Source organism: Gorilla gorilla, chromosome 11 (genome assembly GCF_029281585.2).
Source record: "Gorilla gorilla gorilla isolate KB3781 chromosome 11, NHGRI_mGorGor1-v2.1_pri, whole genome shotgun sequence".
Lineage (NCBI taxonomy): Eukaryota > Metazoa > Chordata > Mammalia > Primates > Hominidae > Gorilla > Gorilla gorilla.
In genome coordinates, this window is record NC_073235.2 from 53,859,507 (window position 1) to 53,885,163 (window position 25,657).

At 38.1% G+C, this 25,657-nt stretch overlaps 1 protein-coding gene and 1 long non-coding RNA gene across 2 annotated transcripts in view; one reads left to right on the plus strand and one right to left on the minus strand.

Moving 5' to 3' along the window:
- The window catches only part of LOC109025880 (uncharacterized), a 40,613-nt gene extending 16,947 nt beyond the window's left edge, over positions 1 to 23,666 (minus strand). The window contains exons 1-2 of the long non-coding RNA XR_002004830.3: positions 23,484 to 23,666; positions 17,097 to 17,218 (exon numbers count right to left, since the gene is read on the minus strand). This is a non-coding gene — a long non-coding RNA (uncharacterized lncRNA). The remainder of the gene's footprint in view (positions 1 to 17,096; positions 17,219 to 23,483) is intronic.
- TNFAIP6 (TNF alpha induced protein 6) lies at positions 1,845 to 24,342 on the plus strand. Its single transcript, XM_004032644.5, has 6 exons — positions 1,845 to 2,032; positions 8,247 to 8,384; positions 10,360 to 10,521; positions 14,320 to 14,548; positions 17,854 to 17,894; positions 23,659 to 24,342. The coding sequence occupies exons 1-6, from the start codon at positions 1,939 to 1,941 to the stop codon at positions 23,826 to 23,828; spliced, it is 834 nt and encodes a 277-aa protein (XP_004032692.2). The 5' UTR covers positions 1,845 to 1,938; the 3' UTR covers positions 23,829 to 24,342.
- The last annotated feature ends 1,315 nt before the right edge of the window (positions 24,343 to 25,657 follow it).

Sequence of the window (25,657 nt, forward strand, 5' to 3'; positions counted from 1 at the left end):
ATTCTGCATGAGAGTTGGGAGAGGGGAGAAAGAAATCCTCCACCCCAGATTGGGTTAATTCATCAAAGCAACTCATTAAATTTTCGTGTTAAAAGAAGTTGAACATTCACACTTCGCTCTACTTGGAGCTTCATTAAAATGCAAATGAACACAGAAGGGTATCTGTTCTTAGTTATCTGGCCTAACTAAAGATTAATTGCAAACCCTTTCCTGAGAGTAATTTTTGATAAATGAGAACTAGGGGGAAATTAGGTGCTTGAGAGAGATGCAGAAAGGGCACAGCTGGAGGATGTGACAAGCAAAGAATTGGAAAGACTATGGGAAGGTTTTGCTGTAGCACTGCACAACTAAAGTTATATTTACTTCCTAAACCACAAACTTAAAATACGCATATAATTATACTTTCCAAAGAAATATCATGGTTTATTCCTTCCAACTACCTATGAATCTTGCTCTCAGTAACCATGCCTGTCTTCTCCATAGTCACACCCACCTGGTCTAAACTATACCTTTCTCTTTTGCAACAAACTTAAATTCACTAACCCTATCTGTGAACTTGGATACAATTCCCTCATCTTTCATGTGCCACCAGTCCAAAATAAAGATTTTGAATGCTAGTAACTTTATGTATACCTCAGTGAGCATCCAATAAATTCTGTACTCTCAGCCTACATCCCCATAACTGCTCTTTTGAGAAGAGATGAGACCAGAACACACCTGAGATGTTCAAAGCAAAGATGTCTAAGGGATTCAAAGCTAACTTCAAACCAGAGCATGTCTAGCAAGTTGGCTTTTTCAAAGAACTCCAACATCATTGGAGGGACTAAGAAAGCATGGGAGAAATGAATGCTATAATAGGAGTGAATGGGAAGCAATTTGAGACCAAAAGTGAGAATCTAAGTAGCAAAAAATGACCAATTTTGTAAAAAAATCAAAAGTTGCCAATAAATGGCTATCAATGAACAATAGGAAATGCCATTAGCATCAGCAGCAGTGGGAGTATTATCAGATATGTTACCCAAGGATTCTACACAAAGGAAGAGGAAAGTTTGGGATATTTGAAGACATTATGACTTTACTGTAATAATTATTATCTATTACCTTGATCGTCTTCTTCAAAGTTAGAGTGGTCTAGGGAAGCTAGGGACAAATTTTTATTAACTTTGTTAGTCTACCCACCTTTCTCCCAACACTTCAAGAATTTGTGGCCTGGGAAAACTGTGTTATAATAGGACATCCCAAAGCTGCTGGAACATCCTGACGCTCTGAAATTGAAATACTTTTCTGGGAGCTGATACATTTATTTAGCTGCTGACCATAACAAACCAAAGACTGCAACAGACCCCACCCTGGAAGAAAAGCAGACAGAGAATAAGGAAGTCATATATCACTGGAGAAAAATTAGGATTCTCCAAGCTGTGCATACTTTTTGTTTTAAATTTTTTAGACAGGCTTGACAATGTTTAGAAAAGCCAGTCCAACATTACCAATAAAAGATTAGTGTTTAACCCCATATCCCATAATTGACACTGCAAATAAGACATTTAGGATTTATCTTGAAATTCCTACTGAAGTTTGACTTTCTTTTAATCACTGCTAAATCTGTATCAAGTTACACAAACTTTCTAACAGAAAAGTGTTTGTGACTAACAATAAATGAGCTCCATTCTTAGTAAGTTAATTTTAAAACATAGATGATCATTCTATCTCCTTAGTTTTGGTTGCCAATGCAAATGAGTCAGAGGATTTGCTTCAGACACTGAGATAATTGTGTAACTCTACAGCGGAAAATGCCATTGGAGAGTACTTGCTGACCTCACAGTTGAAAAAAACTATTTAAAAGATGTGGAAACCAGATGTTTCAGTCACATTTCAGCCGCTGCTCTGAGAATTTGTGAGCAGCCCCTAAGAGGCTGTTACTTCACTACAACTGACGATATGATCATCTTAATTTACTTATTTCTCTTGCTATGGAAAGACACTCAAGGATGGGGATTCAAGGATGGAATTTTTCATAACTCCATATGGCTGGGTAAGAACCTTCACTCATGAGCCTCTTGTTGAGAATGTCAATTCTTTAAATCATGGAGAAGGAAATTTAAAGCAGTAACTTTTTCTATTCTGTACAAGGCTGATGTTCTCAAAGAAAATGCTTAGGAAAGATAGCCTTTGGAATACATATGCTTTTTTTTTTAAGTGTTCTTGTCCTCTAAAATTTAAAAATAGCATTTTATAAAGTGAATTGTTCTGTAGAAAATAGCAGTTAATATTTATATTCAGTATGAAAATACATTTTTAAACTTTTCAAAGCAGATGTAGTAGTACAGTGAGGAGTATTTCTTTAACCAACTAGAAACTCCAATATAGTCTTCTGTTTTTATGTCAATGCATTTGCAATCAGATTTCAGAATCCTAACAGGTAAATTGGAGTATACGAGAATTTTATAATAATTGCTTCATGTACTCTGAGCTACAGTCTATATCTTAGTTTTTTCAAACATTTTGACTATTTTGACCAAGCCAGCTTGCAGTACAGAAAAAAGTGAAAAATGTTTCTCCTTCTGAATGCATTCTTACCACTTTGATTCTTTCTGTTTCTACTATCCATATAAATACTTTTCTGACCCTTTTGTTAGACAAGGAAAGTTTCTTTTGTTATTTTGTTTTGTTAAATGTAAGGAATGAGACAGGCCAAACAGTGAAGATAAACAATAGATCAAAAAAGGAAAATGCAGAAAATCCAAAACACCCCTTAGATTACAGTATGCTAAACAATGCTTTAATTCTCATGATACAAATTGATATTGCTCTATGTTCATTATTGTGTTTAATAGTAAAAAAAAATTGAATTTCTTGGGGAAGAATGCATAGATTCTTGCATAGAATAAAGAAATAAAGAGAAGGCGAAATTAACCTAGATTTTGATTTTATGCTTGCTAAACAGCACAGTTGTAGAATATTTTCCCTTTCAGCATGTTTCTCTCTGGTAATAACTGCAACCATGCGGATTTCATTAAAAAGCCTAATTTGTAATGCACAGCCTTGCCGCCTATTTTTTTCAGCTTGAGCCAGTGAACTAATTTCACTGTGATCCATTTGGCCAAGACGGGATCCGAAATTTAGTAGAGGAATGAGCCCATCTCTTTATTTTTGTTGTATACAGTCACATATAGGAAATACGCTCATATTTGTCAGGATTTTTTTCAAATGTCATAAAGCTAGTAAGAATTAAATCCATGCAGATAAACTTTGAAATATTATCAAACCCTCTAATAATCAAGTAATTTAGAGTTGTCTTTTAAAGTGTTGTCATATGTTACAAAAATATAAACCTGGACAATAGAAGTTTTGTCCCAGAGGTAGAGAGAAGCAAATTCAAATGTCTATTAATGTATGCTACAAATCTGAGGGTCAGGATAATTGCAAATTGCTTCAATCTGGGGCAAATTTTTGACCAGCCAGCCTAGCACAGGTGTTTATAGTTGGCTGGATCAATATAATCTTTTTAGAAACCATTTAGGAAGGAAAGATAGTTAGATTAGAAGGGATACATCTGTTAGCAACTATCAAGAACAGGACACTTTAAATCTAGGGTGTCCCATCTTTTGCCTTCCCTGGGCCACATTGGAAGAAGAATTGTCTTGGGCAACTCATAATTTTTTTTTTTTTTTTTTTTTTTTTTTTTTTGAGGCAGAGTCTCGCTCTGTTGCCCACGCTGGAGTGCAGTGGCACCATCTCGGCTCACTCCAAGCTCCGCCTCCCGGGTTCACGCCATTCTCCTGCCTCAGCCTCCCAAGTAGCTGGGACTACAGGCGCCCGCCTCCACGCCTGGCTAATTTTTTGTATTTTTAGTAGAAACAGAGTTTCACCATGTTAGCCAGGATGGTCTCAATCTCCTGACCTCGTGATCCGCCCACCTTGGCCTCCCAAAGTGCTGGGATTATAGGCGTGAGCCACCGCACCCGGCCCAGGGAACTCATAGTGTTTTAAGAAAGTTTACAAATTTGTGTTGGGCCACATTCAAAGCCGTCCTGGCAGGCCGCAAGTTGGACAACTTTACTTTAAATTCTCTAGGTTATGGTTCCAATCTGGTAAAATGATAAGGTTGAAGTAAAGGATCCCGAAGGCTTATTTTAACTCCGGTATCATCTAATTTTTAAAATAGTACTTTAAACAAAACAAAAACAAACAACAGTTAAGGACAAGAAATTACAATCATTTTACATGGATCATGAGAATAAAAAATGCACAGATAAGCAATTATTTTTATTGTTGAATCTGAAAAAGAAGGGAAAGGAAGGTGGGATGCGGTGGTTCACACCTGTAATCCTAGCACTGTGGGAGTCTGAGGTGGGCAGATTGCTTGACCCCAGGAATTAAAAAGACCAGCCTGGGCAACATAGAGAAACTCTGTCTCTACCAAAAAAAACACAATTAACTGGGTGTGGTGGTGCATGCCTGTAGTCCTAGCTACTCAGGAGGCTGAAGTGGGAGGATCACTTGAGCCCAAGAGGCAGACGTTGCAGTGAGCCGTGACCTCACCACTGCACTCAAGCCTGGGTGACAGAGTGAGACCTTGTCTCAGAGAAAAAAAAAGAAAGAAAGGAAAAGTGACGTATCTTGAGCTCCTTCTATGGTCCAGAAGCTATCATTAGTCCCACTTGACAAATGAGGAAACTGAGGTTCATCTGGTTATACAACTCCATGGTAGAAACAGCAGTGGAACCAGTCCATTTCTACTGCCGCCACTCACTAAAAGGAGAAAACATTTATTAAACAAATTTTCAGTTTTGATAAATGACTATTGACTAGATAAATTAATAAAATATTATTTCTTCTGAAAGGTAAAATTAGGATTCATTGTACAAAGGTCCATCTTAATAGCTCAAAATTCTGAATTAAGAAATATTTTTAATAAAACACCTTATTTAAAATTGTCAGGTACATACTCCAAGAGTTCTCTATTTGTTCATATGGCAACATACTGGGAAGTTTGGTGCTATTAGAGCAACAATGTGGAATGTTAATATTTAATAAATTAAATCAGAAATTATAACATAAAAATGTTTTGCTATTTCTGTTATTATGTTATTACTAGACAAGTTTCAGTAGGTACCAAAAGTTTAAGAAAAATTACTGAGGGTGGGAGAAGGGAGAGGAACAGAAGTACTGGGTTTAATTCCTGGGTGATGAAATAATCTGTACAGCAAACCCCTGTGATGTGAGTTTACCTATGTAACAAACCTGCACATGTACCCCCGAATTTAAAATAAAAGATTTTTAAAAAATGAAAAATTACTGGGAGGAAAACTTAAAATTATTATTTTTTTAAATCTGTTAATTTTTTTGTTTTGTTTTGGTTTGGTTTTGGTTTGGTTTTTTTGTTTTTTGAGACGGAGTCTCGCTCTGTCGCCCAGGCTGGGGTGTTGTGGCATGATCTCTGCTCACTGCAACTCTGCCTCCCTGGTTCAAGCAATTCTCCTGCCTCAGCCTTCCGAGTAGCTGGGACTACAGGCGTGCACCACCACACCCGGCTAATTTTTTGTATTTTTAATAGAGACGGGGTTTCACCATGTTGGCCAGGCTGGTCTGGAACTTCTAGCCTCAGGTGATCCACCCGCCTCAGCCTCCCAAAGTGCTCGAATTATAGGCATGAGCTACCATGCCCAGCCAAATCTCCGTTACTTTTTTCCGCATACATCACATTTTAATTTTGAAATAAAATATGAAGAAAATCTGTTTGAGAAAACTTTGTATACATTAAAATAATTTTTACAAAATTTGTTTTCAAATACAGGTCTTTTAATCTGTATTCTTAGGAAATATAATTTTTAACATTTTTAATGATTAACAACAATCTCTATTATAATACATAAGTAAGCTAAACAGGCCTCCTGTCTCTACCAAAAGCTTTAGTGTTCCTCTATTTCAAGATAAAGAAATTCAAAATATTCACTAGTGTCCAAGTTCCTTGAGGATAGAACCTGACCCACAGCACCTAGCAAAATACCCCGTGGTATAATGTTCAAAGTAACTAAATTGAAAACTAGCAAAAGTTTAATGAGGCTTTGCCGTATGAAGGACACTGGGCAGCAGGCATCTTTCAATAAAGAAACAACTTGACTGATGTTCCTGGTATTCTCTGACCTCGAGCATCAGATTGACTAAGGTCCTCTGTGTGTGAGTAATGGGATTTACTATGTAATGTATAAGAGCAGGATCCTTGGAGTTCAGAAAAACAAGCACCCTCTCTTAATGAGCTGTGGCAATGTCAACTTCAGTTTGGGGTGGAAAACAAAGAACTATATTTCTAATTCTCCTGGATTCATTTCTTGGTGCCAAGAAATATGTATGTCCTCACTGCAAATGGTCCTAAGGGTGGCTGATTGCACAGGTCAGGATACAGAGACTTAACCATAATGTCAGACTACATAGAACTATTAGAGCTAACTACAGAGCTAATGTTATGACTATTGTCCTGGGAATCTTTTCACGTTGTTTCTATGGTAGAAGGGACTCCAAACTCAAAACAATCCATTTAAACAGTGATCTATTGGAAGACAACTCATGTATGACTTAACACTGCCTAAAATATGTTGGGAAAAAAATGTGAACTAAAAAAGACAAATCAGATAAAAAATTGAGGCATTAACTGGTAGTTAGGTGTGTCCAGTTTTTTCTCTGCTGTGTTTGAATCTATTTTTCTTTTCCCTAATTTAGTATTTGCTTTGGATCCCTTCAGATCTTTCCTCAGTTTTTATTTGTTTTACTAAATTCTTTTTTTTTTTTTTTTTTTTTTTTTTTTGAGACAGAGTCTCACTGTTGCCCAGGCTGGAGTGCAGTGGCACAATCTCGGCTCACTGCAAGCTCCGCCTCCCGGGTTCATGTCATTCTCCTGCCTCAGCCTCCCGAGTAGCTGGGACTACAGGTGCCTGCCACCACGCCTGGCTAATTTTTTGTATTTTTAATAGAGACAGGGTTTCACCGTGTTAGCCAGGATGGTCTAGATCTCCTGACCTCGTGATCCGCCCGCCTCGGCCTCCCAAAGTGTTGGGATTATAGGCGTGAGCCACCACGCACGGCCTAAATTCTTAATTATATTGCATTAGTCATTTCCCTCAATTGGATATTTTAGCTTATTTTTCTACATCATTGTGAGCCTACATAATGGATCCATCTTCACTAGTTTCTTTTGCCTTCACCTCCTTTTCTTTCCCCTATTGCTTACCTTTGCAAGTTTTTATATAGCTTAAATCCAAAAGAAAGCCAAAACTTTATCACCTGTGGATAGTGTTGCAATACAATGTTGTATTAAAAACTTTATTTTAGGCCGGGCACGGAGTCTCACGTCTGTAATCCTAACACTTTGGGAGGCCGAGGCAGGTGGATCACTTGAGGTCAGGAGTTCAAGACTAGCCTAGCCAACATGATGAAACCTCGTCTCTACTAAAAATACAAAAATTAGCTGGTTGTGGTGGCACATGCCTGTAATCCCAGCTACTCGGAAGGCTGAGGCAGGAGAATCGCTTGAACCCAGGAGGCGGAGATTGCAGTGAGCCCAGATCGCACCAGCCTGGGCGACAGAGTGAGACTCCGTCTCACAAAATAAAAATACAAAATTAAAAAAAATGAAAACTTTATTTCAGGCTATCAGATCAAAAACACAATTTAGGCCAGGCCCAGTGGCTCATGGCTGTAATCCCAGCACTTTGGGAGGCCGAGGCGGGTGGATCACGAGGTCAGATCAAGACCATCCTGGCTAACACGGTGAAACCCTGTCGCTACTTTAAAAAAAAAAAAAAAAAAAAAAAAAAAAAAATTAGCCAGGCGTGATGGCGGGCACCTGTAGTCCCAGCTATTCGGGAGGCTGAGGCAGGAGAATGGTGTGAACCCGGGAGGCGGAGCTTGCAGTGAGCTGAGATCTCGCCACTGCACTCCAGCCTGGGAGACAGAGAGACTCCGTCTCAAAAAAAACAAAACAAAACAAAAACCAAACAAACAAACAAAAAAACATAATTTAGCCTAAAGTTTCTGTTTATGGCCCCAAATTCCCCTAAAATTCCCCCTCATTCAGATTTTTCCCCAAAGCTTCCTAACAGTGAAAACTTAGCTACCCAAGGCAGCCAACCCAGAAAGCCCTTTGGCAGGAACAATAGCTGTTGTAATCTTCTAGCTGAGGCCACAAAATTTCCCCTGTTCCGTAAGAAGGAATGACAGTGCTTTTATGACATCATCTGATTTTACAGAACGAGCAGCCGGTGTGTACCACAGAGAAGCACGGTCTGGCAAATACAAGCTCACCTACGCAGAAGCTAAGGCGGTGTGTGAATTTGAAGGCGGCCATCTCGCAACTTACAAGCAGCTAGAGGCAGCCAGAAAAATTGGTAACTGATTTCACAATGATTTTTCTTCTTTTTTATCCTTGGAGGAAAAAAATCCATCTTTCCTAAGCCCTAGTAAGACTTCTTTCTCCAACCCCCTTCTGATATATCACTAAGCCCGTAGGACATTTCTGCTCTCTGACTTCTCCTATCCATCTGCCTAGAGTTGGCAGACAGTTTCTAGTACCAGCAACTTATGTGGAGTCTTAACCCAGTGTGACCTAATAAAATACAAGTCAAAAGAAAATGAAAACCTCATTATTTCAATATTATTTAAATTTCTCATTAATTTCAATGCCATTGCTATTCTTTTTAGTATTGTTCTATCTCTTTGACTTCTCAGTATGGAGGCTGTTAAATGATGCTATAGTACTATATTGAGTCTTACAAGGAAATTTACTTGGTAGAGAAATATTGAATTTAGTGGCTTTTTTCCCCAATTTTTTTCCATTAAGTGGGAGAATGTATTTGTACTTCAGGATCAAAAGCTATAAGGAAAAGGAGGACAGGAAGGTCGTGAGATAGAAGCAGAAAGAAACTGGGAAGATGATATCAGAAGACCTGGTGAAAATCCCAGCAATCAACTGGTGTTACATGCTTCTTTATACAAAAGTGGATTGCTACCATCTCTCTTGGCCTTTGGGGAGAATGGGCCACCCCCATTCAGAACTCCTTTGCTGACTGGATAACATCCCACAAAGTTGATACATTACTCAAGAAAAAAAATAAGAGTGTTTTCTCAAATGCCCCAAAGCCTCCCCAGATGACTGCTGGTCTGTAATCATGGGGCGGCATGGGGCAAAGTAACTGGAATGGAAGAGAAAAAGCCCATAGTCTTTACTGGCCATCCTGGACCTCTAGTAAAATTGCTCTTGGTGGCATTGACAGATACTAAAACAGCCTCTGAGGCTGAGCAAAGGAAACAGGGCTGAGCCTTTGTTTGAAATGTATGAGAGAATTTATCTTTATTCAAATCTTTTAAAACATTACGAATATCTGATAGGGTGCAGTGGTTCACACCTGTAATCCCAGCACTTTGGACTGCTTGAGCTCAGGAGTTCAAGACCAGCCTAGGCAACACAGCGAAACCTCATCTCTACAAAAAAAATTTAAAAATTAGCCAGGTGTGGTGATGAACACCTGTGGTCACAGCTACTCTAAAGACTGAGGTGGGAGGATTGCTTGAACCCAGGAGGTGGAGGCTGCAGTGAGCTGTGTTCATGCCTCTGCACTCTAGCCTGGATGACAGAGCAAGACCATGTCTCTAAATAAATAAATAGGCCAGGCGTGGTGGTTCATGCCTGTAATCCTAGCACTTCGGAAGGCTGAGGTGGGCAGATCACTTGAGGTCAGGGGTTTGAGATCAGTCTGGCCAACATGGAGAAACCCCATCTCTACTAAAAATACAAAAATTAGCTGGGCATGGTGGTGCATGCCTGTAAGCCCAGCTATTCAGGAGGCTGAGGCAGGAGAATTGCTTGAACCCAGGAGGCGGAGGTTGGAGTGAGCCGAGATTGCACCACCCCACTCCAGCCTGGGTGACAGAATGACACTCTGTCTCAAAAAATAAATAAATAAGATATTACAAATATCTTAATTGATCCTAAAATAGAAATTAAATTACCACTTGAAAATATTTTTTCAAAATTGATAATTTCAGAAATTATCTCATGGCATTCCATAAGTCATTTGTGAAAAGAAGCCAGCTCTGAACTTGGATTAGTTTCATACCCACAATAATTTGTAGTCCATTTGCATTTTTTTCAAGTAAGAGGTAGTTTTCCAGTAAAAATCAGAAGTTATATTTCATGTGTATTCACACTTTGTCTAATTAAGGAAGCAATTTTCTCCCTTTTACATGAACTGGATTTGAGCAGTTAAGAAACTTACTATTGGAAGTGGCTATCTTTGCTAAGATGACTTTTGCTTAGCCAAGACAATTTACCTGTTTAGTCCATAACTCTTTTGCTTCTTGCAGGATTTCATGTCTGTGCTGCTGGATGGATGGCTAAGGGCAGAGTTGGATACCCCATTGTGAAGCCAGGGCCCAACTGTGGATTTGGAAAAACTGGCATTATTGATTATGGAGTCCGTCTCAATAGGAGTGAAAGATGGGATGCCTATTGCTACAACCCACACGGTGTGTTAAAAATAATAATTTTATGTTTTGCAAAAACAATTCCATGCTGCTAAGAGGTTGTTAAAAAAGAAATGGCTACTTTTCCCAGAAATAATTGATTTTGGTAATAATAATTACTACTAATAACTACAATTCATAAAGTGCTTATACTATACCAGACATTGAGTTGTGTTCCTTCGTCTACACTCTAACTTAATATTCACAATAATTCTTCAAGGAGCTATTGTTATACCTATTTTAGAAATCAGGAAATTGAAACTTAGAGAATTAAGTAACCCCAAATCAGGAGTCAATAATGATTAGGCAGATGGGACTGAGAATTCAGATCTTCTCTGTGCCAGGGAACTTCCCAGCCATAAAGAAAAAGAAAATAAAAAAGCAGATTAAAAACTTGTCACAGTAAATTAGCTAAAACAATAAAGTGATGCTACCAAATGTTAACTATTCAAAATTGTCCTTTTGATACAACGGGGAAAAGGAGACAAATTAAACAAATAAATTCTTTCCTTAATTTCTTTTTGTGTATATATGCTAGTACTTCCAAACTAAGCAACTCTAATTCTATGGTTTAACAATTATATACTGTATATACTAGCTATCATTATACCATATATTTTTATTCATATTTTTTCCATGGTTGCTTGCAACTAGGAAATAATGAGAAAATTAACTCATAATTACTATAAAGAATTATTCTTAGGTCATGTTCTTGGAGAAAAAGTAGGCTGTTCTTTTTGGGTATATTTCCACCAGGACAATGTTACAAAATATTACAGTATGTTACAAAGTCTTCCTGGCATTTAGAATCATAAACATCCTCAGATGTGTCCCATTTGGATTTACCCTATAAGAAATTCCATAACACAGTAGGAGAGTTACATAGTGAAGTTTTAGTGTATTATTATAAAATCTATTATTTAATGATATTAACATTTGGAGAATAGTTTCTCATGTCTGTAATTAACCTATATCTCAAAATTATGTGTAGTCCAAGTAGAAAGATTTTTGCCTACAGCTACAACTAGTCTTAACTGAGACAAAATAGGAATAAATACTTAACAGTGCATTTATGTAACTTTAACTTTCAAGTCACTTTGACATGCTTTAAGCTTATTTAGTCCTATACTATACAGTACTAATTTAGTCCTATATTTAGTTATGTCAACAATATGTATCTTCCTTTCCTCCCTCCCTCTCTTACATTTTCTTAAATATATTTATGCAGACCACTCTTTTTTACTCTTAAGAGTAACTCTTCTTTTCAAATGTATTCTCTGATTCTTCTTTCACTTGATAAACTTTAGGATCTCTGAGCTTCCACTGGATAATTTCCATAGATTAAACTCTAGAGTCATTGAAGAAGTGCCAATGAAACGGTCCTTTCAGTATTTCATTGCCCTTTCTTAAGAATATAATCCTAAATTATAAATTATTATAAGTTGCTTTCTTTTCTCAGAGAGGCTGAATACACTCTGGGAATACAGAATCCTGGGAGATTTGTTTTTACCCAATTCTCAGTGCATTTAGCTCGCTTTTGGATTTGGTGGTATGCTGACTATTTAGGATGTGGTTAACTTGAAGGAGACTTGACCGCCTGAACTAGCACTAGGGGAATGGCTCACTGAAACATCACTGGAATAAAAAAAAAAATAATGGCTTCACAAAAAAAAGCAATCATTATTGATTAATCAATGTCACCAAGTTAGAGCTGATATTCTAAATAATAGATGAGGCAGTAACTAGATATAACATAAAATATAGATCTAAATAAATATAGCCAAATAGGCAGCCAAATTAGTTCAATATTTGAATTTTTTCTAATCTATTAATATATACAACAAAGATTGGATGCTATGGGATGGAACAACTCACTCCTAAAGCTGGCAATGTACATCCTTATGCAGACATACAAACTATGTGTTGTATATTTTATTATACAGTAAGAATAGCTTATGGGTTGCATAACATCCTTAAATTATTTTCTGTATTTTATCCTTAGAATAACCCTGTGTGATAGATAATGGGAAAGGCATGGCTACATTTATTTTACCAGTGAAGAAAATGAAGTGTAGAGTAGTCACCAAGCTTGAACTAGATCCTTGACCTTCATTTGTTGCTCCCCAGCCTTTCTATGCTCCTGTTCTGCTTTATTTCATCAAAGCAGAACAGGAGCATAGAAAGGCTGGGGAGCACCTTTTTTCTAGACATTAGACCCTTACCTGATATGGAATTAAAATTAACCAGGGCTTCTTCCTAGCTTTCCCTCTAGGTCATATTGCAAACCACTGATTCTGATACAGCGTTTTTGTTTTGTTTTATATGTGTTTGTTTTTCTTATGACAAGTTATAACATACTGAAATCTGTTAAATGATGAATGACTTGGAAAAACAAACATGAATATCTCCATCAAATCCTAAAATATTAGGATTAGGGTATTAGTTTAAAATCAGTAAAGGCAGTATACAGAATAATTATAAATTATTCCTTTTAAGTGGATTAGAGTGACTTTAAAGTCTCTTGCGATCATGAAATTGTATGATTTTCCAAGCAGAATTTATGGGATCCATTATTCTAAGTGCTTGTGGCCCTGAAGACATATGGTGACACCACAGGGCAAAGTCCCTACCATCTTGATAGGGCTGTTTGTAATATAAATGTATATATATTTGTCAAAATACATAGACATAGGCCAGGTGCCGTGGCTCACACCTATAATCCCAACACTTTGGGAAGCTGAGGTGGGTCGATCACCAGAGGTCAGGAGTTCAAGTCCAACCTGGCCCACATGGCAAGACCCTATCTCTACTAAAAATACAAAAATTAGCCAGATGTGGTGGCTCATGCCTGTAATCCCAGCTACTCAGAAAGCTGAGGCATGAGAATTTCTTGAACAATTGCAGAGGCTACAGTGAGCCAAGATTGTGCCACTGCACTCCAGCCTGGGCAACAGAGTGAGACTCCATTTCAAAAAACAACAACAACAAAAAATAGGCGTGTGCACAAAAGACTTGTTATGTTATGCCTTAAAAGATAAAATAAAAATATTTTTAAAAGTACAATTAATTACATTACAATTGTTTTAATTTTAAATTTTATTTTTATTTTTATTTTTTAGAGCTGGAGGTCTCACTATGTTGCCCAGATTGGCCTCAAACTCCTAGGCTCATGAGATTCTTCTGCCTCAGCCTCCCAATTAGCTGGGACTAAGGGTGAGCATCACTACACCTAGCCATTTTTTTCTTACTATATTTACTTTTTTAAAATTCATGGCTGGGCACAGTGGCTCATGTTTATAATCTCAGCACTTTCAGAGGCAGAGGCAGGAGGCTCACTTGAGGTCAGGAGTTCAATACCAGCCTGGGCAACATTGCAAGATCCATTTCCACACAAAAAAAAATAAAAATTACCAGGGCTGGGTGGCACATGCCTGTCATCCCAACTACTTAGGAGGCTGAAGTGGGAGGATTGCTTGAGCCAAGGAGTTCAAGGCTGCAATAAGCTATGATTGGGTCACCGCACTCCAGCCTAGGTGACAGAGCGAGATCTTGTCTCAAAATATAAAAATAAAAATAAATTCACAAAGAGTCCGTGTTCATTTTAGAGAATTTAGTAACTATTGATGAAAAAATACATTTATTCTTTAGCTAAAAGCATACATAATATACCATAGATGCTGTATACTAAGACATTTAACATTTCATAAAAAGTAATAGATTGCTAAGAAATGTCATATTTAACAGGGATAATGTTTTTCCTAATGCTTTGGGGTTTTTACGTTTTTTTTCTTCTCATTTCAGCAAAGGAGTGTGGTGGTGTCTTTACAGATCCAAAGCGAATTTTTAAATCTCCAGGCTTCCCAAATGAGTACGAAGATAACCAAATCTGCTACTGGCACATTAGACTCAAGTATGGTCAGCGTATTCACCTGAGTTTTTTAGATTTTGACCTTGAAGATGACCCAGGTTGCTTGGCTGATTATGTTGAAATATATGACAGTTACGATGATGTCCATGGCTTTGTGGGAAGGTACGTATGGGTCCCCATACAGGAAGTTAAATGAATGTCCAGTATTTTGTTTGATGCTTCTTTAATTTTCCCTCCACTGTCCCTATAATATTGATTTTGGAATAGTTCTACTCTCCTAAAGCACCATATCATTTTTCAACAAAGATTTTTCTTAGCTGGCTGCTACAACATACTTATTAAAGCAGTGAGAGCTGCCTTTTGATTATGGCTAAGTTGTAAGAACTAGTTAGTCTATTTTATAAACACCTCAAGATCTGACTACAACATACTTATTAAAGTAGTGAGAGCTGCCTTTTGATTATGGCTAAGTTGTAAGAAATAGTCTATTTTATAAACACCTCAAGATCTGACTATAATATACTTATTAAAGTAGTGAGAGCTGCCTTTTGATTATGGCTAAGTTGTAAGAACTAGTTAGTCTATTTTATAAACACCTCAAGATCTGACTAACAATAGGAGGAAGAAAGATATGTGAGTTGCAAAAATTGTTCAGGTTTTTAAGTTCTAATTTCTTACAACCTTAAAAATGATTATAGGGCCGGGCACGGTGTCTCACGCCTGTAATCCACACCACTTTGGGAGGCCAAGGTGGGTGGATTACCTGAGGTCAGGAGTTCAAGACCAGCCTGGCCAACATGGCAAAACCCTGTTTTTACTAAAAATACAAAAATTAGCCAGGCGTGGTGGCAGGCGCCTGTAATCCCAGCTACTCAGGAGGCTGAGGCAGGAGAATCACTTGAACCCGGGAGGTGGAGGTTGCAGTGAGCCAAGATTGCACCACTGCACTCTAGCTTGGGTGACAGAGCAAGACTCTGTCTCAAAAAAAAAAAAAAAAAAAAAGATTATAAATTCAGTAATTGTTGCCTTTCTTCTTCCTACCAAGCATTGTGCTAAGTATTATGGAAGTAAGGTAAATAAGCAAAGTTTAACCCTTTCTCTCTTTAATATTTTTCCTTTGGCTTTTCAACATGCTAGAACACAACCTTTTTCTTCACAGTCCAAATCTTTAATATACTTTGAATTTTGAGTGTCTTATGATATATTGCAAATTAAAGAGTGTACAATTAGGTATTTTATATATTCAGGTCCCCACCTAATAACCCATATTTTAGACTATCAATTATCAATAGACTATCAGTTTTCAATTCTCTATTATACATGATAGTAATTTAATGGGGAAAAAATGGTAATGGGGCCAATTTAAAAATGACAAACTCAATCCCTTTTTATGTTGATTTTGAACGTGTAATTTAAATACAAAGAAAACCAAAGGCATTTCTTGCAAAAATGAAGAGTTTTTTAAGGGAAAATATTTTTTGTTTTGTTTTCTTCTTTCTACATCTTTTTTTCTTTTTTTTTCTTTTTTTTGAGACGGAGTCTCACTCTGTCACCAGGCTGGAGTGCAGTGGCACAATCTCGGCTCACTGCAACCTCTGCCTCCCATGTTCCAGCAATTCTCCTGCCCCAGCATCCCGAGTAGCTGGGATTACAGGCACCTACCACTACGCCTGGCTAATTTTTGTATTTTTAGTAGAGGTGGGGTTTCACCATGTTGGCCAGGCTGGTCTCAAACTCCTGACTTCAGGTGATCCGCCCGCCTCAGCCTTCTAAAGTGCTGGGATTACAGGCGTGAGCCACTGCACCTGGCCTTGTTTTCTTCTTTAGCTGACAGACTACTGCTATAGAGAAAAGATAGTTTATAAAAATAGTTTGATGAAGACACGAAGTAGAGTTGGGGAATTAAGAACAAAGTACAGGCGGGCACACCTGTGGTCCCAGCTACTTTGGAAGCTGAGGCAGGATGAGCGCTTGAGCCCAGTAGTTCTGGGCTACAGTGCACTATGCTGGTGGGGTGTCCACACTAAGAGCAGCATCAATATGATGACCTCTCAGGAGTAGGGGACCACCAGGTTGCCTAAGGAGGGGTGAACCTGCCCAGGTCAGAAACAAGCAGATTAAAACTCCCGTGTTGAGAACTGGGAAGGAGCCTATGAATAAACATTGTATTTCAGCCTGGGCAATACAGCAACATCCTATCTTATATAAAATAATAAACTACTGTCTTTAGGAGGTTTGAACAGGCTAATTTGTTATTTCTTGGATTTACATTATATAATTTACCCTTTAGGTAAATTAGGCTTTTCCTCTAGAATAAATTACATATTTAGAAACCTGTAAAACCCTTACCTTTTTATATGTGTAAAAGGGTTCCTTTCAAGTCATGATTCAGATAAAAATCAAATCCTTTTACACCTATAAGGTCCAAAATAATTTTTCCAGATTTAAATCAGTCTATCCTAGAATTCAAAATATTAATATCACCAAGCATATGCCCATTCTTCTACAACTGTGAAGAAAACTTTATAAAATTAATTAGAAATAAATTTTTAAGGCTGGACACAGTGGCTTATGCCCGTAATCCTAGCACTTTGGGAGGCCAAGGCAGTTGGATCACCTGAGGTCAGGAGTTTGCGACCAGCCTGGCCAACATGGCAAAACCCTGTCTCTACTAAAAATACAAAAATTAGTAGGGTGTGGTGGCACATACCTGTAATCCCAGCTACTCGGGAGCCTGAGGCAGGAGAATCACTTGAACCCAGGAGGCAGAGGTTGCAGTGAGCTGAGATTGTGCCATTGTACTCCAGCCCGGGCTATAGACCGAGACTCCGTCTCAAAAAAAAGAAAGAAAATTTTAATTTTTCCAAATAGATTCAAATTATCTGCTGCACAAAATTTTCTAGTTACACAAAGTAAAAATGCCACACATATCTTTCCTTTAAAATCTCATTGGCTGGGTGCGGTGGCTCACGCCTGTAATCCCAACACTTTGAGAAGCTGAGGCGGGAGGATCACCTGAAGCCAGGAGTTCAAGACCAGCCTGGCCAACATGGTGAAACCCCATCTTTACTAAAAGTACAAAAATTAGCCAGGTGTGGTGGTGCATGCCTGTAATCTCAGTTACTTGGGAGGCTGAGGCAGGAGAATCGCTTGAACCCAGGAGGAAGAGGTTGCGGTGAGCCGAGACTGCACCACTGCACTCCAGCCTGAGCGACAGAGCACAACTCCATCTAAATAAAATAAAATAAAATAAAATATCATCAATATTGTAAGAAGATTATTTCAAATAACAAACTTTGTTTTAACTCCTATTCTCCCTTATAAATCGAGGTAAAATAACAATAGAAATTTTAAAAATTATGGAACAATGAGCTATTACTTAGAGGCTTAATTATCAGTAACAGCCACTTTACTAGCTGTATAATATTCATTTGTGTGACATCTCTTTTCTAAAAATTCCTTTTCAGATACTGTGGAGATGAGCTTCCAGATGACATCATCAGTACAGGTAAGGTTCTAAATTGAGGACCAAAACTATGATTTGTTTCTTTACAGTGTCCCTGAAAGTAAAGGGACACTGTTAAATAGTAAATAATAGTTATTATTCACTTTTTAAAGTTGAAAGAACCAACACCAGATGCAGCTTGCTAGCTTGTAAAATGCAAAAAAAAAAAAAAAAAATTACTTAAAGATTTATGCCAACTGCTTGCACTAAAAAATGTATAAACTCTTCTTTGCTGAAAATGTAATGTATCTGAGAGTCTTGAATCTGCAAATCCACAATTATTGCTGTAGTTTATGATTTCCATAAATGTGCTAATAAAATGGCTGAAAATTTTCATTGATAAAGGGTTGAAGTCATTTATAAAGTCATTAAAAATCTTTGTCACTAAAACAATCTTACATCATATTCATTACATTTTTATCTTAGTACAATATTCTCCAGAGAATGTTTCAAATAACAAAGTTCTGTGAGATTTAAATAGATGTTACATGAGAAGAGGGCTCTAAGGTCAAATAAATTCGGAAAACGTTGGGTTAAACAATATCAAACAGATTTCTTTATTGGAAGACAGCAGGGATCTTTTAATATGCTAATCATGCGTAGTAAATCTGAAAAGACCAGATATAATAGGTAGTGCTTTCCAAATATTGCCCACCCCCCCATTATTTTCTGTGACTTTGTTCCAAGAAATGTACCTCAAGAAATGCCCTGTAGTCACATAAATTTATCTCAATATGCAATATCACTCTTTAATTTATCCCATACTGCTATTTTCTGGCTAAAGACTTCCTTTCTTACATGTATTCAGTATTTTATTTTATTTCCATCACCAGCACCAGCAGCTGGCATTTTTATGTGCTCTATTTTCTCCCAAGTCATAAAACTATCACAGTACTTCTGCAACTATAAACAACAAAACTACATTGAGTTGCAATTTCTAAGTACTCAGATACTACTAGTTAACTTACTCCCACACCCCAGCCTTTCAGTGACTCAATTCTAATTTATTCGTCATAATTGTAGCAGATGGAACTTCCTGCTCTGTTATTGAATGATTAATGCTTAAACCTTGTTAGTTCATTATTCTGTTACAAACTCCCTTAAGAAAGATAACCTATTAAATTAAACGATTTACTTATCTCTCATTCCTTTCTTGAAAATATATTTTATATTAACAGAAAGTTGAAAGAAAACATCTTATTGCTGTAGGAGGTAGTTGGGGGATGAGAATCCTATTAAACAAAGAAGTTAAAAAGAAGTCTAGGCCAGGTGCGGTGGCTCACGTCTGTAATCCCAGCACTTAGGGAGGCCAAGGCAGGCCGATCACCTGAGGTCAGGAGGTCGAGACCAGCCTGACCAACATGGAGAAACACCGTCTCTACTAGAAATACAAAATTAGCCAGGCGTGGAGGCACATGCCTGTAATCCCAGCTACTTGGGAGGCTGAGGCAGGAGAATTGCTTGAACCCGGGAGGCAGAAGTTGTGGTGAGCCAAGATAGCGCCATTGCACTCCAGCCTGAGCAACAAGAGCAAAACTCCGTCTCAAAAAAAAAAAGAAGTCTGAAATTTTACATTTTCCTTTTTTCTCTAAAATAGACAACTTACTCCAAATGTAATCAAATCAGTGGTGGGGTTTTATTGGCACAACTTCAAGAAACTGGAAAAAAAAACCCCACACAATTTATCATTCAAAGAGAAACAAATCAAGAAACAGAAAAGAATATAGTTAAAACAAAAAAGCCAAAGATTTAGCAAAAAATCAGGAAGAGGACATTGATACAAAGTAATAGAAAAAGAAGATACAGTTAACATAAAATCCTATCAAGCATAGGCCTGGTGTGGTGGCTTATGCCTGTAATCCCAGCACATTGGGAGGATGAAGTGGGCGGATCACCAGGTCAAGAGATCGAGACCATCCTGGCTAACACGGTGAAACTCCGTCTCTACTAAAAATACAAAAAATTGGCCAGGTGCGGTGGCACACGCCTGTAGTCCCAGCCACTTGGGAGGCTGAGGCAGGAGAATCGCTTGAACCTGGGAGGCAGAGGTTGCAGTGAGCTGAGATTGTGCCACTGCACTCCAGCCTGGGTGACAGAGCAAGACCCCATCTCAAAAAAAAAAAAAAAATCCTATCAAGCATAATACTATTAACATTTTGATCTGGTTTTCTTTTTAAATATACGCTTACTCAACCCAGGGTATAGATTACAAAACAAAAATAGAAAATAAAGACATTGGCCAAGCATGGTAGCTCGTGCCTATAATCCTAGCACTTTGGGAGGCCAAGGTGAGAGGCGTGAGCCTCAGGAGTTTGAGAGCAGCCTGGGCAACATGATGCAACCCTGTCTCTACAAAAAAATACAGAAGTCAGCCGGGCACAGTGGCTCATACCTGTAATTCTAGCACTTTGTGAGGCCAAGGTGGGTGGATCACTTAAGGTCAGGAGTTCAAGACAGCCTGGCCAATATGGTGAAACCCCATCTCTACTAAAAACACAAAAAATTAGCCCGGTGTGGTGGCACGTGCCTGTAATCCCAGTTACTCAGGAGGCTGAGGCAGGAAAATCACTTGAACCTGAGAGGCAGAGGTTGTAGTTAGCTGAGATGGCTCCACTGCACGCTAGCCTGGGCAACAAAGTAAGATTCCCTTTCCAAAAAAATTTAAAAAGACAAAGTTAGCCAGGCATCCTGATGCGTACCTGTAGTCCCAGCTACTCGGGAGGCTGAGGTAGGAGAATCACCTCAGTCCAGGGAGATCAAGGCTGTAGTGAGCCGTGATCATGCCACTGCTCTCCAGCCTGGGAGACAGAGTGATATTCTGTCTCAAAAAAAAAAAAAAGAAAGAAAGAAAGAACCTGAAATTGTCCATAATCCTACCACATTAATAAGAGATATAAAAGTAAGGATGTGCCTACTCTCCTCACCTCTCCATCCCAGAAAGGCATTTGATAACTCTGTAGTGACCATCCTTCCAGATGTTTTTCTATTATACAAACATTATATACGTGGAAACTATGGACATATTTCCATGTCAGAGTACGATATTTAGATCATTCAAATTCTTTGTCGTGACTGCCTAATAGGTCACTGTATGGATATACTGTAATTTGTCATGTACTAATATTTAACATTCTGAGGCATTTGATTCTGATTTTTTTCTTTTGTTATTCAACGTTTCAATGAACATTTTAAAACCTCTGTCTTTACTCAGTAATTCTACTTTTAAAAAAATAGATTCCTACAGTGCCAATTTACATTTCTTTTTCTTTTCTTTTTTTTTTTTTTTTGTTTTTTTTTGAGACAGGGTCTTGTTCTGTCACCCAGGCTGGAGTGCAAGGGCGCCATCACAGCTCACTACAGCCTCAAACTCCTAGGCTCAAGTGATTTTCCCGCACAAGGCTAATTTTTATTTTTTATTTTTAGTAGAGATGGGGTCTTGCTATGTTGCCTAGGCTGGTCCTGAAGTCCTGAATTCAAGCTGTCCTCCTGCCTCAGCCTCCCAAAGTGCTGGGATTTCAGGCGTAAACCACCTTGCCTGGCTGACTCCCAATTTACATTTTCTTTTCTTTTTTTTTTTTTTTTTTTTTTTTTTTGAGAGTGAGTCTTGCTCTGTCGCCCAGGCTGGAGTGCAGTGGCACCATCTCGGCTCACTGCAAGCTCCGCCTCCCGGGTTCACGCCATTCTCCTGCCTCAGCCTCCCAAGTAGCTGGGACTACAGGCACCCGCCACCACGCCTGGCTAATTTTTTGTATTTTTAGTAGAGACAGGGTTTCACTGTGTTAGCCAGGATGGTCTCAATCTTCTGACCTCATGATCCACCCGCCTCGGCCTCCCAAAGTGCTAGGATTACAGGCGTGAGCCACCGCGCCCGGCCATTTTTGTGTTTGTTTGTTTGTTTGTTTTTTAATAAGGCCTGTCGACTCATACCTAACCAATTTGCATTTTAACCAGCTGAATATTCTCTGAATTCTCTCACAATAGAAGAGCAAAAAAATATCATTAATAATCTAAGTTGAATTTTTGGTAGTGTTTTTGAACACATTTTTAAATGTCTATTAGCCCTTTGAACACCTATGAATTGCCTATGAATTTATATTTCTTGCATATTCTTTGACGCTTTTGTCTTTCTCTTTTTTATTTCTTTGTATATTAGAGATATTAACCCTATTTTCTCTCAGTCTGTCTCGTGCAAAAATTTTTTTTTATATTTAGGCAAATCTTCCAAATATGAGAAAATAGCAGTCTGAGAATCAGAGCATGAACTCGGAAACCAGACTGCCTGTGCTCAAACCTGACTCTGCCCTTTTAGTTCTGTGGCTTTGGGCAAGCTACTTAGTAGTCACTCTGTGCCTCAGTTTCTTATCTGTAAAATGAATATTTAAAAAGTATCCCCCTCACCTCGCAGTGTTGTTGTGGGGGTTAAATGAGTTAATAGATAAAAGCAAGCATTAGGAATGTATATACTCTGCTTTTGTTTGCATATATTTGCAGCTCATGCCTGTGACCCCAACATTTTGGGAAGCTGGGGTAGAAGGATCACTTGAGCACGGGAGCTTGAGACCAGCCTGGGCAACATAGTGAGATCCTGTCTCCAAAAACAAACAAAAAGAAGGCCTTTGCCTCCTTTTTGAAAAAGATATAAATATTCCTATATTTTATGTTATATAATAAAGTTTTTCCTTTTTATTTAGCACATTTTGGTCTTTATATTACGGTAAAATGTGTTTAGGTACTCTGTGTAAAGTAGGAATCTAGCTTCATTTCTAATAAATGTGAAACTTGTTGCTCTGACATCATTTAGTAAATAACGCATCCACCCATTGCTGGTTTGACCTGCCCTGCCATTCTCCTGTAATTCCGTGGATGTTCCTTCTACAAAGAGTATCTTCTTTTTTTTTTTTTTTTTTTTTTGAGACAGAGTTTTGCTCTTGTTGCCCAGGCTGGAGTGCAATGGCAGAATCTTGGCTCACTGCAACCTCCGCCTCCCGGGTTCAAGGATTCTCCTGCCTCAGCCTCCCGAGTAGCTGGGATTACAGGCACACGCCACCACGCCCGGCTGATTTTTTGTGTTTTTAATAGAGACGGGGATTCATCATGTTGGTCAGGCTGGTATGGAACTCTCGACCTCAGGTGATCTGCCCACCTCGACCTCCCAAAGTGCTGGGATTACAGGCGTGACCCACCAGGCCCAGCCCAAGAGTACCTTTTAAATACAAGAGAGAGGCCAACTCGGTGGCTCACGCCTGTAATCCCAACACTTGGGAAGGCCGAGGTGCATGGACCACCTGAGGTCGGGAGTTTGAGACCAGCCTGGCCAACATGGTGAAACCCCGTCTCTAGTAAAAATACAAAAAGTCTGCCAGGTGTGGTGGTGCGTGCCTTTAATCCCAGCTACTCGGGAGGCTGAGGCAGGAGAATCGCTTGAGCCCGGGAGGCAGAGGTTGCGGTGAGCCGAGATTGCGCCACAGCACTCCAGCCTGGGCAACAGAGTGAGTGAGACTCCATCTCAAAAATAAATAAATAAATACAATAGACAAAATTTCCTGTAGGATAGATTGGAGGACCAAAGGAAAAAATACAAACGTCTCTCACCCTGTTCATGCGGCAATGAAACCACAGACTCTTCAGCTTGAGAATCGACCTCTGAATTCTGGGAATCTTGTTCATGAATTCTTATATTCTCCTATGAGAATGAAGAGTCTTTGAATTGTCAGCCAAATCAAAGGAGAGTAACATCTTTGTTCTTTTGCCTCCTTCCCCCCAACAGGAAATGTCATGACCTTGAAGTTTCTAAGTGATGCTTCAGTGACAGCTGGAGGTTTCCAAATCAAATATGTTGCAATGGATCCTGTATCCAAATCCAGTCAAGGAAAAAATACAAGTACTACTTCTACTGGAAATAAAAACTTTTTAGCTGGAAGATTTAGCCACTTATAAAAAAAAAAAAAGGATGATCAAAACACACAGTGTTTATGTTGGAATCTTTTGGAACTCCTTTGATCTCACTGTTATTATTAACATTTATTTATTATTTTTCTAAATGTGAAAGCAATACATAATTTAGGGAAAATTGGAAAATATAGGAAACTTTAAACGAGAAAATGAAACCTCTCATAATCCCACTGCATAGAAATAACAAGTGTTAACATTTTCATATTTTTTTCTTTCAGTCATTTTTCTATTTGTGGTATATGTATATATGTACCTATATGTATTTGCATTTGAAATTTTGGAATCCTGCTCTATGTACAGTTTTGTATTATACTTTTAAAATCTTGAACTTTATAAACATTTTCTGAAATCATTGATTATTCTACAAAAACATGGTTTTAAACAGCTGTAAAATATTCTATGATGTGAATGTTTTATGCATTATTTAAGCCTGTCTCTATTGTTGGAATATCAGGTCGTTTTCATAAATATTGTTGCAATAAATATCCTTGAACACACATATTTGTGCACCTCTCTAATTATTTAAGACAAGGACCTGGAAATAGAATTACTGAATCAAAGGTTAATTAAAATAAAATTTTCTGTTTTGATAGGCAAAAATGAGGCCTCACTGTAGTTTGAATTTGCATTTCTTTATTCATGAGATTGATGGTTATATAATTTTTTGTTAATTTTTTTTGTGAATTATTTTTCCATGCCTTTTTTTCACTATTTTTAAAAACTGATATAATCTTCTCTATTGATTTGTTAGAAATTATTATATATGTCCATGTTTGTCATATATGCAGTAATTTAATTTTTAGTTTATATTTTGTCTTTTATGGTTTTTTAAAATATATCAAATGTTAAAATTTATTTGCAATTATACTTGATTTTGCTGAGGTCTCTTTTCTCATATTTATGTTTAGGACTGTCAAAAGACAAAATGACAAATTTAGTTTAAAGATCTTAATTGGCTTTTATTTGCAATTCTAGAATCAGGCACCTCATTTTTAAAATAGAATGAGTGTTCTGATGAGCTGAGCAGAGGAGGTTGGTTTTATTGATATAAAAGGGCTGAGGAGAGCAGAAACAGAAAACAAAAAGCAGACTGGTTGTTTCAAAGTTACTTTTCTTATAAAGGTTAAAGCAGAGGCAACTTCCTTATCATGCCAGCTGAAACTGGTCTGTTTGAGGGTTTGGCTATTATCTCTCTGTGTCTCTTGGTTTCTTGGAAGGTCAGATAAACAACTAATTTCGGGTTGGTGGTGTGAAACTTTAGCATGAGTGACTCCATTTTGGTTTGGTCTCTTTGGCCTGGTGCAGAAGCTAAGTCCAAACCAATGACCTCCTATAACTTTTATTTAAGAGAATAAAAATTCCCGTTATAAGATATGACATGTATTCATCTATATTTTATTTTTGTTTTGTCACTTCACCTTTTTAGGGAGAAAAAAACACAGTTGTTACTCGGTAATGAGGGATGTTGGGACTCAGATGATACCCTAAAGTATGACACTTTGGGATACTGAGTACTTTGAGCTAAAGGAGACTGGAAGGCCTCAGAAGCAAGATCTCTGTGACCTTCTCCTTCCATCTTCCCTCTTGCCCCAAGTCTTCCTCTTCCAAAGCAAGTCATAAAAACCAGAATTCACCGGGTGCAGTGGCTCACTCCTGTAATCCCATCACTTTGGAAGGCTGAGACAGAGGATCTCTTGAGCTCAGGAGTTCAAAACCAGGCTGGGCAACATAGCAAGACCTCATCTCTATGAAAATAATTTTAAATTAAAAAATTAAAAATTATCTGGGCATAGTGCCACATGTCTGTAGTCCCA

Excerpts from the sequence above, each read along its gene's own strand:
- TNFAIP6 (XM_004032644.5), top strand. The coding sequence starts at position 1,939 with ATGATCATCTTAATTTACTTATTTCTCTTGCTATGGAAAGACACTCAA. Across the intron at positions 10,522-14,319 it reads CTATTGCTACAACCCACACG|CAAAGGAGTGTGGTGGTGTC; the intron begins GTGTGTTAAAAA and ends TTCTCATTTCAG. Across the intron at positions 17,895-23,658 it reads AGATGACATCATCAGTACAG|GAAATGTCATGACCTTGAAG; the intron begins GTAAGGTTCTAA and ends TCCCCCCAACAG.